The sequence below is a fragment of the Suncus etruscus genome, chromosome 15, assembly GCF_024139225.1.
Source record: "Suncus etruscus isolate mSunEtr1 chromosome 15, mSunEtr1.pri.cur, whole genome shotgun sequence".
Lineage (NCBI taxonomy): Eukaryota > Metazoa > Chordata > Mammalia > Eulipotyphla > Soricidae > Suncus > Suncus etruscus.
In genome coordinates, this window is record NC_064862.1 from 6,969,243 (window position 1) to 6,984,117 (window position 14,875).

Below are 14,875 nucleotides of genomic sequence, written 5' to 3' on the forward strand. Positions count from 1 at the left end.
TTTAAACTGTGGCACTTGTAACTTTTCTTTTTAACCAGTGTTCATCCCCTGCTTGTTAGATCTTGCCACAGATACACGAGAATTTCCTGACATCAGGACATCTGACATCCTGACAACTTCTTTGCAGTTGTTTGGTTTGGACAACACTGGGGATCAAACCCAGGGTCTCTCATGCAAAGCCTCAGACCCTTATACCCTTATAGTCAATTTCAGGTCCACCTTGATATTAATGCTCTGCAGGACTCCCAGAAATCATGCTCTAAAAACAATTATTTGAGTGGGAGAAAGTAGGGTTGGAACTTAGTATTAATCATACATCTTGGTTACAAGGTTTTTCATAATACAGGCTTCTTTTTTTTTTTTTACAGATAAAGCTGTTCATGATTGAGTCACAGTCATACTATCTTCATACATCTTCACTAGTACACATTTCTGGCCACCAGCCCCTCTCTCTCTCTCTCTCTCTCTCTCTCTCTCTCTCTCTCTCTCTCTCTCTCTCTCTCTCTCTCTCTCTCTCTCTCTCTCTCTCTCTCTCTCTCTGTACATCTTTAATTATATAAGTGCTGGGGAAATGGTAAGGCTCTGGGCACCAAACCAAAAATAATAAAATCACAGTTGTCTCTAAAAAGAGTATCCATTCCCAGAGGGAATTGTGGTGCTGGGGAGCACACCCAGGTTGGTTGCGGGCAAGGCCAGCACCTTATTTGCTGTCCTATCTGCTACCCCTACACACATTTTTTAGTTACTGTGCTCCTGGGAGCTTTGTTTTGGAGCTCACATGCAGGGCTGGAAATCACTGTGGTGCCTGGAATCATGGACAGCAAAGTTGCCAGGATTATATTCAATGCACATGGAAGCACTGGGGATTAAACCTTCTAGTCATCTCGAACTATTATGAATTATTTGCCTAGGCCTCGAAGGGAATAAACACCTTTCTTTACTCTCCTTTTTCCCATTTTGCTGATGCCATGAAAGAATAATTGATGAAATCTGCATAGTAATTCCATTCTGAGCTCTTTTACCAGATAACTCATTTACCGTTGTATTAAAATGACTAATAAGAACATCATATGAGTTCAAAACCTGTCACGGTGTGACACAGGTGCCGGATCCTAATACTCCGTGAAATAATTTGCCTTTTCAGCCTTGAATTTGGGAAATTGGTAGATGTGAGTAGTGACTAGCAGACTCTCGGTGGTAGGCAGCTAATAAAATGCCTCCCAGTGATGCCAGCTTTCTCTCATGCCTCGTGAGCTCCCTTCTCTCAAGCAAGGACTGGGCTCGTTTCTAATGTGGGGTTTTCTAAACTTCTCTCTAAATATTTTTGAACTTGTAGGCCTGGTGTTATCTCTTTCAGTTACTAGGTTCTGTTGTTGTCTCGTAAGCTCAACCTTAGCAGAATGAAAATAATTGTGATTATCTGTGTTCCAATAAAACTTTATAAGGCCAGACACAGTGCAGGGGATTAGGCACTTATGTGTAGTCAATCTTTGTTTGATCCTTGATACCACCTCTGCTCCTTGAAGCATTGTCAGGGGCTGCTCCTAAACTCTAAGCCAGGACTAAGCCCTGAGCATAGCCAGTGTGGTCTACTTCATCCCCTCCACCCCAAAAGGTACACAAGCTAACAAAAAGCTGAGATACAAAACTGGGTGGCAGACAGACCTGACCTGCTTAGTATGTTTTCTGACTAACCTAACTAATTTGCCTGAATAATCAAAGACATTTCATGTCTCTGAGTTCATTACCCCAAAGCCTTGCTTTGGTCACATCAGGCAGCTCAGGGGTTACTCCTGGTTCCACACTCAGAAATCGTTCCTGGCAGGCTCAGGGGACCATATGGGATTTTGAGATTCGAACCACCACCCTTCTGCATGCAAGGCAAATGCCCTATCACCATGCTATCACTCCGGCCCCTCTTAATTTTCTTATTTGATGGTTGCAAGGACACTAACCCTCACTTACGAAGCCAGTAGTCTGCAAAGATCCAGGACCCTCGTTAAGACAGTCTGTAAGGGATTGAGTCTTGCCAGCAACCACTTCCATGATACATGGGCTTGTAAGTAGCTCCTTCCCCAGCACCTTGCTGACTCTGGATTGTGAGGGGCAATTAGCCAGAGGATTCGGTTAAGTTCTGCTTGAAATACCCAACACTGAGCCTGCAAATTTGGAGGGGTCTGTGTCTGAACCACACCTAGTGTGCTCAAGGTTTATTTTTGGCTCTGTGCTCAGGGATCACGCTTGACAGTGCTTGGAGGACCATATGCAGTGCTGGGAACTAAACCAGGGTCATTACTACAAGACAAGTACCTTACATTCTGTACTATCTCTTTGGCCCCAATTTTTGTTGTTTTAAGTCTTGGCACAACTTCACATATCATTAGATACCCACTCGGATAACCAGATTATATGATCAGCATATAGTATGAGAGATTCCAAAAACAATAAACAGAGGGAGTGCCTCCCTTTAGACATTCACATGAACATCATCTTACTAAATGTTCTAGCCATTCTACCTTTCAGAAACATGTTTGACTTTGTTCCACCATTTCTTAAACATATCAAAACACAGACCTTGTTTTACTGGGAAAGACCTAATAATATGTCATGAAATTCTGATCTGGAGAAATGTAAAATATCTAAAAAAATATCTTTCTATTTAAAGAAGTACTACTTGCCAACACGTCATTTTTCTTTGACTAGTCAAATAACTAGTCAGAGAATTTAGACATTGAGAGTGAAAATAATCTGAAAATTTAGATTTTCTTTATGTCTATAGATGATATGCTGTGCTCATATATGTAACCCAATAGCAGTATGACTGCTGCCTGCATTGCTTCATTCTTTATGTACTTTTATAATTACTTAGCACAGAAGAAAATAACAACTTTGAGTACTTGCTAAATAAAAATCCCCTCTGTGGACTCTTGGAGGGATTTCACATAATAGCTGTGTGTCTTAGGAAACTCAGCATTTGCTTTCATTTCATGTTGATTCAGAAGTAGGTGTTTAATTTCCCACATTACCAAGATATTTTATCGGCACAATACATTCTTATATTGTATTTTGCCAAGACACATCATTACCTTCCTTTACACATGAGGAAATCCTGGTTCAGAGCTTAAAGAACTTATGAAGCTTCAATACTGGTAAAGAAAAAAAAGGTTGTGGGGGAGGGGGAGGGCAGGACATTTATCTAAACCTGAAGTTTATTCTTCTGTACTATTTTTAAAACTGTTTCAATAGCTGGCAAGAGTGTAAGGCTTAGGGATTTGACCCGTTCCATCCCCAGCACCACATATAGACACCTGTATACAGCCTGATTAAGCCAAAGAGGCCCCAAAACCAAATAAATTAATTCAGTTAATTGGCCAGACATAGTATTGTGGCTAAGACACTTGTATGCAACTAACCCAATCTTGTATGTAACTGTTTTTATCCCCAGCAGCACAGAGGGTCCCCTGTGCACCGCCAAAAATAAGTTCTGAGCAGCATTGTTTTTATCTCAGAACCTAAAAAATAAAATAAAATTATTCCAAATGGCATATGTATAATACAATATGTATATACAATATATAATATATATATATATAATTTTTTTAGCCACACACTGTGGTGCTTAGGAGTTACCCACTAGCAATGCACAGGAGAACATAGGGGACTCCAGGGGTCATACCTGACCATGTGCAAAATGCTTAACCCATCTTCCCCATCCCAATATATCCTAAAGTACTGATTTATTATTTCTACTTGATAAAGTGTAGTAAGATTAAAAGCTTCTGCAAATGTTTCTTATCCTCAGGTTCTTCTGTGTATAAAGTTTTTTCAGCCCTTCTAGGCCAAACTGTTCCCTCTTTCTTTGAAATCTCGAGCTCCAGGGGGCTGTTTGGAAATGTAGGCATATCTGAATCAAGAATTTTACTGACAAGCAGTTGTTCAATTGTGTCTTAAAATATCAAATCTTTTTATTTAAAATAAATGCTTGAAACTTTATTTAAACACCATAATTTACAAAGTCCTTCATGAAACGGTTGTTTCAGGTATCTAGTTCTGAGCATACCAATTAGTGTGGCCTTCCTTCCACTAATGTCCCCAGTTTCCCAACTACCTCTCCAAGTTTTCCCCATGAGAGGCACAAAATAGTTTGCATCACTGCTTGTTACAACATATATCTAACAATGAAATTACTAAAGTCATTGTTTGAGAACTTACTGAACTGTTTGGTGCTAGCTGAACCTTCAGTTTTACTGTTTGTTTTCTCAGTGAGGTTAGTGGGGGCTTCTATGCAACTTTCCCATCTAATATATTGTGAACCTACTAGGCTGTCAGTACTGTAAAATTTGCAGGTAGTGCAGGCTGCATATGTAGCTGTGTACTCTAGAAGCTGTGGAACTAGAACAATTTAGCAGCTTCTCTTTTTTTAATTAATGAATTATTTTGCTTTGATCTATCTTAAAATTTGTATGTTTGTATTTAAAATTTTTTATTATAACACCATAATAAATAATATTAATTAATAAAATAAAATAATAACAATAATAAAATAAGTAACACCAAGTTATTTGTAATCCAGTTGTTTCAGTCATTAAATGTTCCAACACAAATCCCACCATCAATGTGACCTTTCCTCCACCACTGTCCTGTTTCATGTCCACCACCCCAGCCTGCTTCTTTAGCAGGTATAAACGAATTGATTTCATATTGTTTTGTTATAACACAAAGACAAATGAAATTATCAATACTCAGATCAATAAAATTAATGAGTGAAATTGTTATCTCTCACAATGGTATAACCAAAGTCATTGTCTAAGGATTTACCAGGCTGGTTACTGCTAGCGAAGCTTTCTGCATTATTGTTTTTTGCTAATTGATCGTGTGGTTTTCTATACCACTTAGTTTTGCTGTGATTCTACTGGGTTGGCAATACTATGGAATTTGGAGGTACAGTGGAGCCATGTTTACAGCTGTGTGGTTCAGGATCTATGGAACTGGGATGATCTGGTGTTCTGGCAGTTTGATTAGAATCATTTGTGGAGCTGCACTGTTTCTATGTTGGAGGGTGTAGCAAGTGACTCTGGGCTGCTGTGCCTTCAGGAAGAAAAGAGAATAAAATTTAGGACCTTTAAAAAAATCTCAATCCTATTCAGGCCACTTCAGAATGTTGAAGAAGCAGGAGTCCTTCCAAACAGAATCCTCCCAAACAGGCAACTATTACCCTGATACTAAAAGCAGATAGAGACATCACAAACAATTAAAACTACAGATGCAAGTGTCACCAGGTGTGCCTCCCCCCCAAAAAAAACAAAACAAAAAACTACAGATGCCTCTTTCTAATGAACATCGGTCTTCAACAAATTAAACAAATTATTAAAACCAACAATAACCAGCAAGACCAACAACAATACATCATAAAGATCATACACCATGACCAAGTAGGATTCACCAGGCTGCAACGATGATTGAATATATCAATACAAGGAAAATAAGAGATCATATCAGTATATACAAAGAAAGCATTTGACAAGATACAATATTCACAAAATGCTCAATAAAATAAAATAAATTTTATAATAAAACAAAAGCATTAAAATACTCAATAAATAAATTAAAAACACTCAATAAAGTGGGGATTGAAGAACTTTTCTCAGCATATTTGAAGGCATTTATCACAAGCCCACAGCAAACATTGTATTCAGTTCACTGGTGTTCACTCAGAATAGTCAAAATCTGGGAAAACCCATGTGCCCAAGAACAGATGAGTTGATAAAAAAAACCTGGCACACAGACACAATAGAATACAACTTTAAGAAAAAATGAAATAATACAAGTTACTGCTATGTAGGAGCATCTGAAGAATATCATGTTGAGTGAAATTAGCCAAAAAGAGAGATAGATAACGATCTATCTTATGTGCAGGATAGATAGAAATATAGTGGGGAATAACAAATGCCCAAGACAATAGAAACTGAGAACTGGTCTTCAGCTGGAAGCTTAAGAAAAAGGGGGATTGGGGTGTGTGTGTGTGTGTAATGAGGAAATGGTGAAGGAAAGCAGACACTCTGTGAGTGTGGTCATGAAATATATTATGCATGAAACCTCAGTTTAATAGTTTTGTAAACTATGTTGCCTGAAATAAAATTGAAAACAAAACAAAACAAGAAAAAACCTCTAGTAATAGAAGAATCTCTAGCTAAAGGGGCTAAAGACTTTTTTCTTTTTAAGATTGCTCCAAAGTCTATCTTTTTGACACCAGTCATTTAAAAAAGTGTTATTTCTGGGGATCCATAAACTATATGTAACTAATTTTATGCATAGATAATTACTGAGTTTATATATGATAGAGGCAGTGGTTCACTTTTTTAAACGCTACTCTGCCTCTCTGCCTTCAATAAATGGAAAAGTATGTTTCTCTCTTTTTTGTCATCTATTAAATGTTCATGTACACATGAGTCTGTTGTGGACTTTTACCCCCCATTCCCTTAGTTTAGAGGTCAGACTAATACCTCACTCTCTTATTTCTACAGCTTTGTCAACCTTGACATCTAGAAACATGCCTCCTCCCTTCATTCTCCCAGACTGAGCCCACGGGCTACTCCTGGATCTGTGCTCAAGGATCACTCCTGGCTGGGCTCAGGGAACATATGGAATAGTGGGGACTGAAACCCAGGTTAACCATGAGCAAAGCAAGTGCCCTGCTCACTGTACTATCTATCTGGTCCCTAACTTTTATTATTTTTTAAAATAAAATTGGTATTTATCAGACTGGATAAATAGTACAGATATTAAGGCTCTTGTCTTCTACATGATCAATCAGGTTTCTTCCTCAACACTGGATATGGGCCTCCAGCAGTGTCTGGACTGACTACTGATCACACATCCTGTAGTTTGCCCTGAACACCTAAAATAATAATAGCAACAAAAGGACTCTGCGTGCGTGCACGCGTGTGTGTGTGTGTGTGTGTGTGTGTGTGTGTGTATTTCAGTATTTAATAGTGTTTGATGTTATTGCAAATGACACATTTTTGAAGCAACTGCATCCAGAAGTACTCAGTGGTTGCTCCTGGCCTTGCTATAAGGAATCACTCCTGGTGAGTTCTGGGGGACCATATAAGATGCTGGAGATTGAACCATGGTCAGCCACTGGAAGTCAAACAGCCTGCCTGCTATACTATCTCTCCTGTTCCCACCAGAGAAAGACTTTTAAGAAGCAGATTCTGGGGCCGGGCGGTGGCGCTGGAGGTAAGGTGCCTGCCTTGCCTGCGCTGGCCTAGGATGGACCGCGGTTCGATCCCCCGGCATCCCATATGGTCCCCCAAGCCAGGAGCGACTTCTGAGCGCATAGCCAGGAGTAACCCCTGAGCGTCACCGGGTGTGGCCCAAAAAAACCAAAAAAAAAAAAAAAAAAAAGAAGCAGATTCTGATACTTGTGGTGGTCTTCCTGTATTGTATGGCCTGTGAATGAGGTAATAAATACCCACTTGGCCTCTGGCAGAAAAAGGAAATCCCTCTTCCTGGGTTAGAAACACAAAGTTATCTCCCCCTTCTCTCTGTCTCTCCCCTTATCCATGTAAGTACAGAAGAAAGATTTTGTGAGCATACAGTGACTGAAGTGAGCTATTCCTGGAAACCAGCTGTGAAATCATCTTTATCTTGGACTTCTAATCTCCGGGACTGTGAGAAAAACACATGGTCATGGTTTAAGACACCCACATTTGTATTGCATTACGGGAGCCCTGGTATGACACACCACTGGACAGTGCCTGAATTCTTGATCCACAGAGGCTTTGATTTATAAGGGTTAGGAGTTTGATTTGAGATTTTTTTAAATTCTCTAAATAGGCAGAAGGACTGCTGTCTTTGAACCATTTGAATTCTTGCTTTCTGGGAAAAGAAAAAAGTCAGTATTCATGGTTCTTAAAAAAAATCATTCTAAATACTAAGTTATTTTCCACAGAGTCAAAAACAAAAACAGGTCTTTGATTTGGTATAAGTGGATGAGGATATTAAGGTATAATGATTTAAAGTTTATAAATTCCCCAAGTATCTTAGTGTGGGTTATCATTTGTGAGGATAGCTATATTAGCTATAATTATATTTATCAATAATATACGTGAATTGCTGTGATGCTATAATTCTTAGAAATACCATACTGAGGGACCAAAGAGATAGCATGGAGGTAAAGTGTTTGCCTTTCATGCAGAAGGACGGTGGTTCAAATCCTGGCATCCCATAGGTCCCCCGACCCTGCCAGGAGCGATTTCTGAGCATAGAGCCAGGAGTAACCCCTGTTCGCTGCCTGGTGTGACCCAAAAACCGAAAAAAAAAAAAAAAGAAATACCACACTGATACAATGGATATGTATGTGTATATGTGTACATATGTGTATATATATATATATATTTATAGTTGCATTTAAACCAAGGTGAATAATTTAGGCCTATTCAAACTAGTTGGATCGCTAGTTCCTAGCCCTGGAAGAAATTAACTTGATGACATGACAGCTGCGGATTCTTCCAGAAAAGCCTTGGAGATGGAGAGCTTCCACACCAGATTCAGTGCCTGGACACCTTTTTGTAACAAGTCATTAAACAGACAGGTAAGTGTCAATTTGACATTCTTAAATCAAACATGTTTTATTTGTAGAATTTACTGGACCTTTTTTTTTTTTTTTACTGGATCTTAGTTCACTCTATAGTTTTTCTGATAATTATAAAATGTCCATCTTTGTCCCTTATAACTTTTCTAAGTCTAAAGTTTGTGTCATCTGATATTAATATGGCCACTCCAGCTTTTTAAGGGAGTTTTTTTGCATGGATAGGTTGTTGCCCTCCAACTGCCCCAAAGAGGTACTCTTGTCAATCCTAAACTCAAATCCTATCTTGAGAGAGCTTGAAGATTTCCTTCCCCGATAGCACAGCGGGAGGGCATTTGCCTTGCATGTAGATGACCAGGGACAGACCTGGGTTCAACCCCTGGCATCCCATATGGGCTCCTGAGCCTGCCAGGAGCGATTTCTGAGCACAGAGCCAGGAGTAACCCTTGAACACTGTTGTGTGTGACCCCAAAACAAAACAAAAAAATATTTCCTTCCCTTCATTTTGTTCCATCAGGGAGCAAAAACAGAAACCTGCCTGAAAAGATATAAAGGGGCTGCTTTAGGTATTTCTTTTCCCCTCTCCTCCCCTCCTCCCTCCCCTCCATTCCCCTCCCCTCCCCTCCTCTCCTCCATTCTTCCCATACAGCAACCTAATACTGTGGGGCCATCAGGATCACCTTTCCCTGAACCCAATTTGGTGGAGTTTTTGGTGTACGCCGTGATTAATAATGTCGAATTCTCTGTATGTTCCTTGGTCTCCCTTCTTGTGCTCTGTTTCCCAATGGCCTAGCACTGTTGTGTAGCCTGGGATGGTTATCAGACAGTTGCCCAGCCGACAGGAGGGGTTGGAGGAGGTAGGCTCTGACACAGTGAAAGAGAGAATGCAGGGGACCTGGGAGCTTGCCCAGGTCTGGCTGTTTATGGGGACAGTGAGTCTGTCTGTGCTGAGCAACACAGGATGGAAACTCAGATAGATCTGGCAGGACACTGTTCCTAAGTGTCTAGCTTCTCTAGAGAGACAAATCTTAAGAGTGGCTGTTTTGCAGTGTTCATGGACTGGCAGGGGCTGCAGAGTCAGCTGGTGGGTTAGTGACAGCACCTCCCACTGGCCTTGTTTTACAGTGAATCCAATGGAGCTCGAGGGTGTTTTCCAAGATGAAATATTTGGAATCTGTTTCCCAAGGCTGCTTAAGCTCAGGCTGAAACAAGAGCCGGGACAGGATTTCCTTATTTTCCAAACCTGCTTTTCTTGCCTCCACCCTTGTAATTAGATCTTACCTCCCCCAGCCTGTTCCTCTAGTCCACCCAACAAGCTCTGGCTTGTCTGTTGCTCCAGAGAAAAGCAGTGTAATATACAGGAGGAAACCCTAAGAACCTAAGTGAAATGGCTCTGTGAACTGTAGCGTGCTCTGCAAATATTAACTATAGGGTGATCAAATTGCTTGGCGACAAATATTAAATTGAACTACACAAGCAAATGTCTTTTCTCTCCCTTATAGCTCTTTCAGGAAAGAGTTGTTCTTATAAGTCACTGGTTTGACCTTTGGACCAACAAGCAGCGTCAAGAATTCTTATTCACAATTTTCTTACGATGCAATAAATCCCAAATAAGGTAAATGTAGCCTCATAATGTAATGGTCTTTGGTGCTTAAGGTAAAAAAAAAAAAAAAAAAACAAAAACAAAAACAGATAAAGATGTTTGCATTCTCTTTAAGGATTCCGATAAAGATGTTTGCATTCTCTTTAAGGATTCCTTTTTCTTTCCTAGGGAAAAAAAAGAAGCAGTTAATATTTTAAGTTTTATTTGTAGCCTCTTCTAGGACCTTCTTTCTTTTCTCCTTGCAAGTAGGAGAAGATTTTGGGGTTCTTACCATTAACATGTCCCTTGGGGTTGTTCAGTGGTTTTTACTGTTTTTCTAATTTTTATTATAGTATTGATAATAGGGTTACAATAGTGTTTAAATTTGTAGTTAGTATCGATGTACAAAGTTATATCACAAACTTAGATGTACTAACGCCTCATCTCCAAGCTATCTCTCCGGCCCCATTAAACTATTTTTTGATAGTTCCACTTACCATATTGTAGTAACAAGCAGTATAAAATAAATTATTTTGTGCTTGCTAATGGGCTGCCTGGGGTGGGGTGGGAAATTGGGGACAAAGATGGATAGAGGTCATATTCATGGTAGGATTGGTGGGGGGACATTGAATGCCTGCAACAACTGCATAATGATCAACTTTGTAAACCACAATACTTCAATAAAGTTTCAAATAAAAAAAACTCAGCTGACAAGTGACAGTGGTAGCAATATGTAGGAGCCTGGAAGATGGAAATGACTAATCCATGGTGGTTACTAATCACTGATGAGCTCTTGTTCTTCTGAACCTTTCTGTCTGGGTCTGTAACTGCTGGAGACATGTGGGCATATGGACACATGAGCGGAAACAACACAGGCTCAGCTAATGTCTGACCACGAACAAATACACTAGGCGTGATTAGCTCATATTGTACTGCAAAGGTCACCATTGTCTTCATTCTTGCCAGATACAACACTAATCAGCATAACAAATATCAGACTTTCATTATTAGCAGAGTAGGTAGTAGCATTTGCCAGATAAATGTCAGAAATGATTTTGATGTGTGGAGGGTCAAAATATTCTAGAGAGTTATCCAGCATACTTGGACTTGGTTGATGAATCCAGCCAGGCTGATGGCAGGGGCTTGTAAAGATGGGGTTTCAGACTTCAAGCTCAAGTAAATGAGATTTCTGGTAGCCTGAAGCTAACCATGAGTAGATTGATAGAATTCTCTTTGAGGATATTGTCCACTCACTGAATCTTTCGGCAAAGGGCAGGGAGCTAGGACTTCTCAGCTTTGCCGGGGAGACTGGAGATGAATGTGAACTCTGTCCTCTAGGGCTTGTTTGGAGGAATGGCTTGGCATCTCTTGGTGGAAATTGCTTTCCTTCAGCCTGGTGGTGAAGTCAGGGGAAAAGCTAGTCTCTGATCTGATGCAGTCTCTATTACCAAAAAGCACTAGAGCTTTGTGCAAGATCAAGCTTGCTTATATTATTTTCCTCTTCCCTTCCTTTCTCCATTGTTGCTTGCTGTTTTTGCTGAGGATTACACTTAGTTCTAGAGAGGTGTTTTACACTTTAATTGTGGAGTGTCCAAGACCGAATGCCTTGTGAATGCTGAGGATTCCAAAGAGCATTCCAAAATGCTGGCTGTCATGCAGGGTGGGACCAGAGGTCACATTCTTGGTCTTATGCCTGATTAGCAATCAATTTGCCATAGAATTATCACTGAGTCCCCAAACTGAATTGTTTTATTTTAACTTGGTTTATATACGGGCTATATCCCATAGTGCTCACTATCCAAGAGTGCTCCTATCAGGGATCACTGCCCATATAAGGTCTTAGGGATGAACCCAACCTGGCTGCATGCAAGGCAAGAATCCTACCTGCTGTACCATCTCTCCAGCCTCCAAATTGGATTGTTTTATTTAGTTATATATATGTGTGTTGGTTGGTTTATATCTGTTGTGCTCAGGGGTCAGTTCGGGCAGGCTTGGGGAAGGAACTTCTTAAGAGTTTGCTGACTTTTCCTCTCTTCAGCTTCATGTGTTTCAAAATAAAAATAAAATAGCTCAGAAGCCAGACAGTGACACTTACAGCTTTCACTTAGCTGACCTGAGAGTGATCCTGGCACTACAGCACTTCCAGGAATGATCTTTGAGTACAGAGCCAGGAGTAAGCCCTGCACACAGCTGGGTGTAGCTCCCAAATAAAACCAAATAAAAACCAAACAGAAAATGATGGCTTATTACAACCTCAGCTGTAATCACTTTGTACAACGTTGTCTCTGGATCAGAAAGGAAGCAATTTTCCTGGTTACCACTGGAGGTCATCAGAGATCGTGTGGTATTTTTCCATCTTAACATTAGACATGACATTTTTGTCTCTGGAAACCGCCTCCTTTGTTTGGTGTCTATATTCCTCTTTGTATGGGCCGAAGATATGGAAATCATCTATTCAATGAAAGTACTTAATTGTGTTTGATAGCTGCTTTTCTTTTTAGTTTAAGCTTTACTTAAATACATGGTTTATAAAGTTGTTCATAGTACAGTTTTTTCAGTCATTCTATGTTTCCACCACCAATGTAACCTTCCTCTACCCTTGTCCCAGTCTCCCAACCACTCCCAACACCTACCCCCTTGGCAGGCACAAAATAATTTATTTTATATTGCTTGTTAGAACAAAATAGTAAGTGGAACTATCAAAACAACACACAAACACAGACACAGACACAGACACAGACACACACACACACACACACAATAGTTCAGGAGCCAGAGCTACATTACCGTGGGTAGGGCATTTGCCTTGCATGTGACAGACCCGGGTTCAATCCCCAGCATCCTATATGGTCTCCCAAGCCTGCCAGGAGTGATTCCTTAGTGCAGAACCAGGAGTAACCCGAGTGCTATTGGGTATGGCCCCAAAACAAAACAAGTTCATTAAAAAATTTTGTGAAAATTGTTATATCTCACAATGAAGTCATAAAAGTTACTGAGGTTTAACTGAGCTGTTTGTTGCTAGTTGAACTTTCTGTGCTACTGGTTTTGCTTATTGAGCTTAGTGGGCTTCTACGTTACTTTCCCATCTATTTTTTCTCTTTTTTTTTTTTTTTTTTTGGTTTTTGGGCCACACCCGGTAACGCTCAGGGGTTACTCCCGGCTATGCGCTCAGAAGTTGCTCCTGGCTTAGGGGACCATATGGGACGCCGGGGGATCGAACTGCGGTCCGTCCAAGGCTAGCGCAGGCAAGGCAGGCACCTTACATCTTGCGCCACCGCCCGGCCCCTATTTTTTCTCTTTTTTAAAAATAATATCTTTATTTAAGCACCATGATTACACACATGTTTGCAGTTGGGTTTTAGTTATATAAAAGGACACCCCCCCTTACCAGTGCAATATTCCCACCAACAATGCCCCCCAATTACCCTCCTCTTCCATCCCCTGCCTGTATTTGAGACAGGCATTCTATTTCTCTCACTCAGTACCATTGTCATGATAGTTGTCAGTCTAGTTATTTCTCTAACTGAACTCACCACTCTTTGTGGTGAATTTTGTATGGGGAGCCGGTCCTTCCAGCCCTCATCTCTGGGCATTATTACAATAGTGTCTTTCATTTTTCTTAAAACCCGTAGATGAGTGAGACTATTCTGTGTGTCTCTCTCTCCTTCTGACTTTTTTCACTCAGCATAATAGTGTCCATGTCCACCCATGTATAGGAGAATTTTATGACTTCATTTTTCCTGACAACTGCATAGTATTCCATTGTGTATAAGTACCACAGTTTCTTTAGCCACTCACCTGTTGTTGGGCATCTGGGTTGTTTCCAGATTCTAGCTATAGTAAATAGTGCTGCAATGAACATAGTGTGCAGAAGGTATTTTTGTATTGTGTGTTTGTGTTCCTGGGGTATATCTCTAGGAGTGGTATAGCTGAATCATATGGGAGTTCAATTTGCAGGTTTTTTTTTTAAGAATCTCCATATTGTTTTTCATAAAAATTGTACTAGACGGCATTCCCACCAGTAATGAATGAGTTACTTTCTCCCCAAATCCCTGTCAGCCCTGATTGTTATTTTTTGTGTCTCTGTGGTATGAGATGGTACCTCACTGTTGTTTTGATTTGCATCTCCCTAATGATTAGTGGAACATTTTTCATGTGTCTTTTGGCCATTTGTATTTCTTCTTTAAGGAATTGTCTGTTCATTTCTTCTCCCCACTTTTTGATGGGGTTCAATGTTTTTTTCTTGTTAAGTTCTGTCAGTACCTTGCATATTTTCGATATTAGCACCTTATCTGATGGGTACTGGGTGAATAGTTTCTCCCATTCTGTGGGTGGCCTTTATATCCTAGTCACTGTTTCCTTTGAAGTGAAGAAGCTTCTTACCTTAATTTAGTCCCATTTGTTTATCTCTGCTTCCACTTGTATGGACAGTGATGTTTTCTCCTTGAAGATGCCTTTAGTCTCAATATCATGAAGTGTTTTTATCTACATATCCTTCTATATACCTTATGGTTTCGGGTCTGATATCAAGGTCTTCAGTCCATTTAGATTTGATCTTTGTGCATGATGGAGGTCAGAGTTTGCTTTCTTGCATGTGGCTGACCAATTGTCCCAACATCACTTGTTGGCTTTCCTTGCTCCATTTTGCATTTCTTGCCCTTTTATCAAAGATTAATTGGAACATTCTCTGAATACTCAAG

The 14,875-nt window shown here is 40.1% G+C and overlaps 2 protein-coding genes across 2 annotated transcripts in view; one reads left to right on the forward strand and one right to left on the reverse strand.

The window, feature by feature from the left end:
* The window catches only part of CITED2 (Cbp/p300 interacting transactivator with Glu/Asp rich carboxy-terminal domain 2), a 1,046,546-nt gene that overhangs the window by 408,939 nt on the left and 622,732 nt on the right, over positions 1 to 14,875 (reverse strand). The gene's annotated exons all lie outside the window — the stretch shown is intronic.
* ECT2L (epithelial cell transforming 2 like) overlaps positions 8,531 to 14,875 on the forward strand; it is a 94,440-nt gene continuing 88,095 nt past the window's right edge. The window contains exons 1-2 of the mRNA XM_049788001.1: positions 8,531 to 8,596; positions 10,096 to 10,208. Coding sequence (XP_049643958.1) covers positions 8,531 to 8,596; positions 10,096 to 10,208 — 179 coding nt within the window. The remainder of the gene's footprint in view (positions 8,597 to 10,095; positions 10,209 to 14,875) is intronic.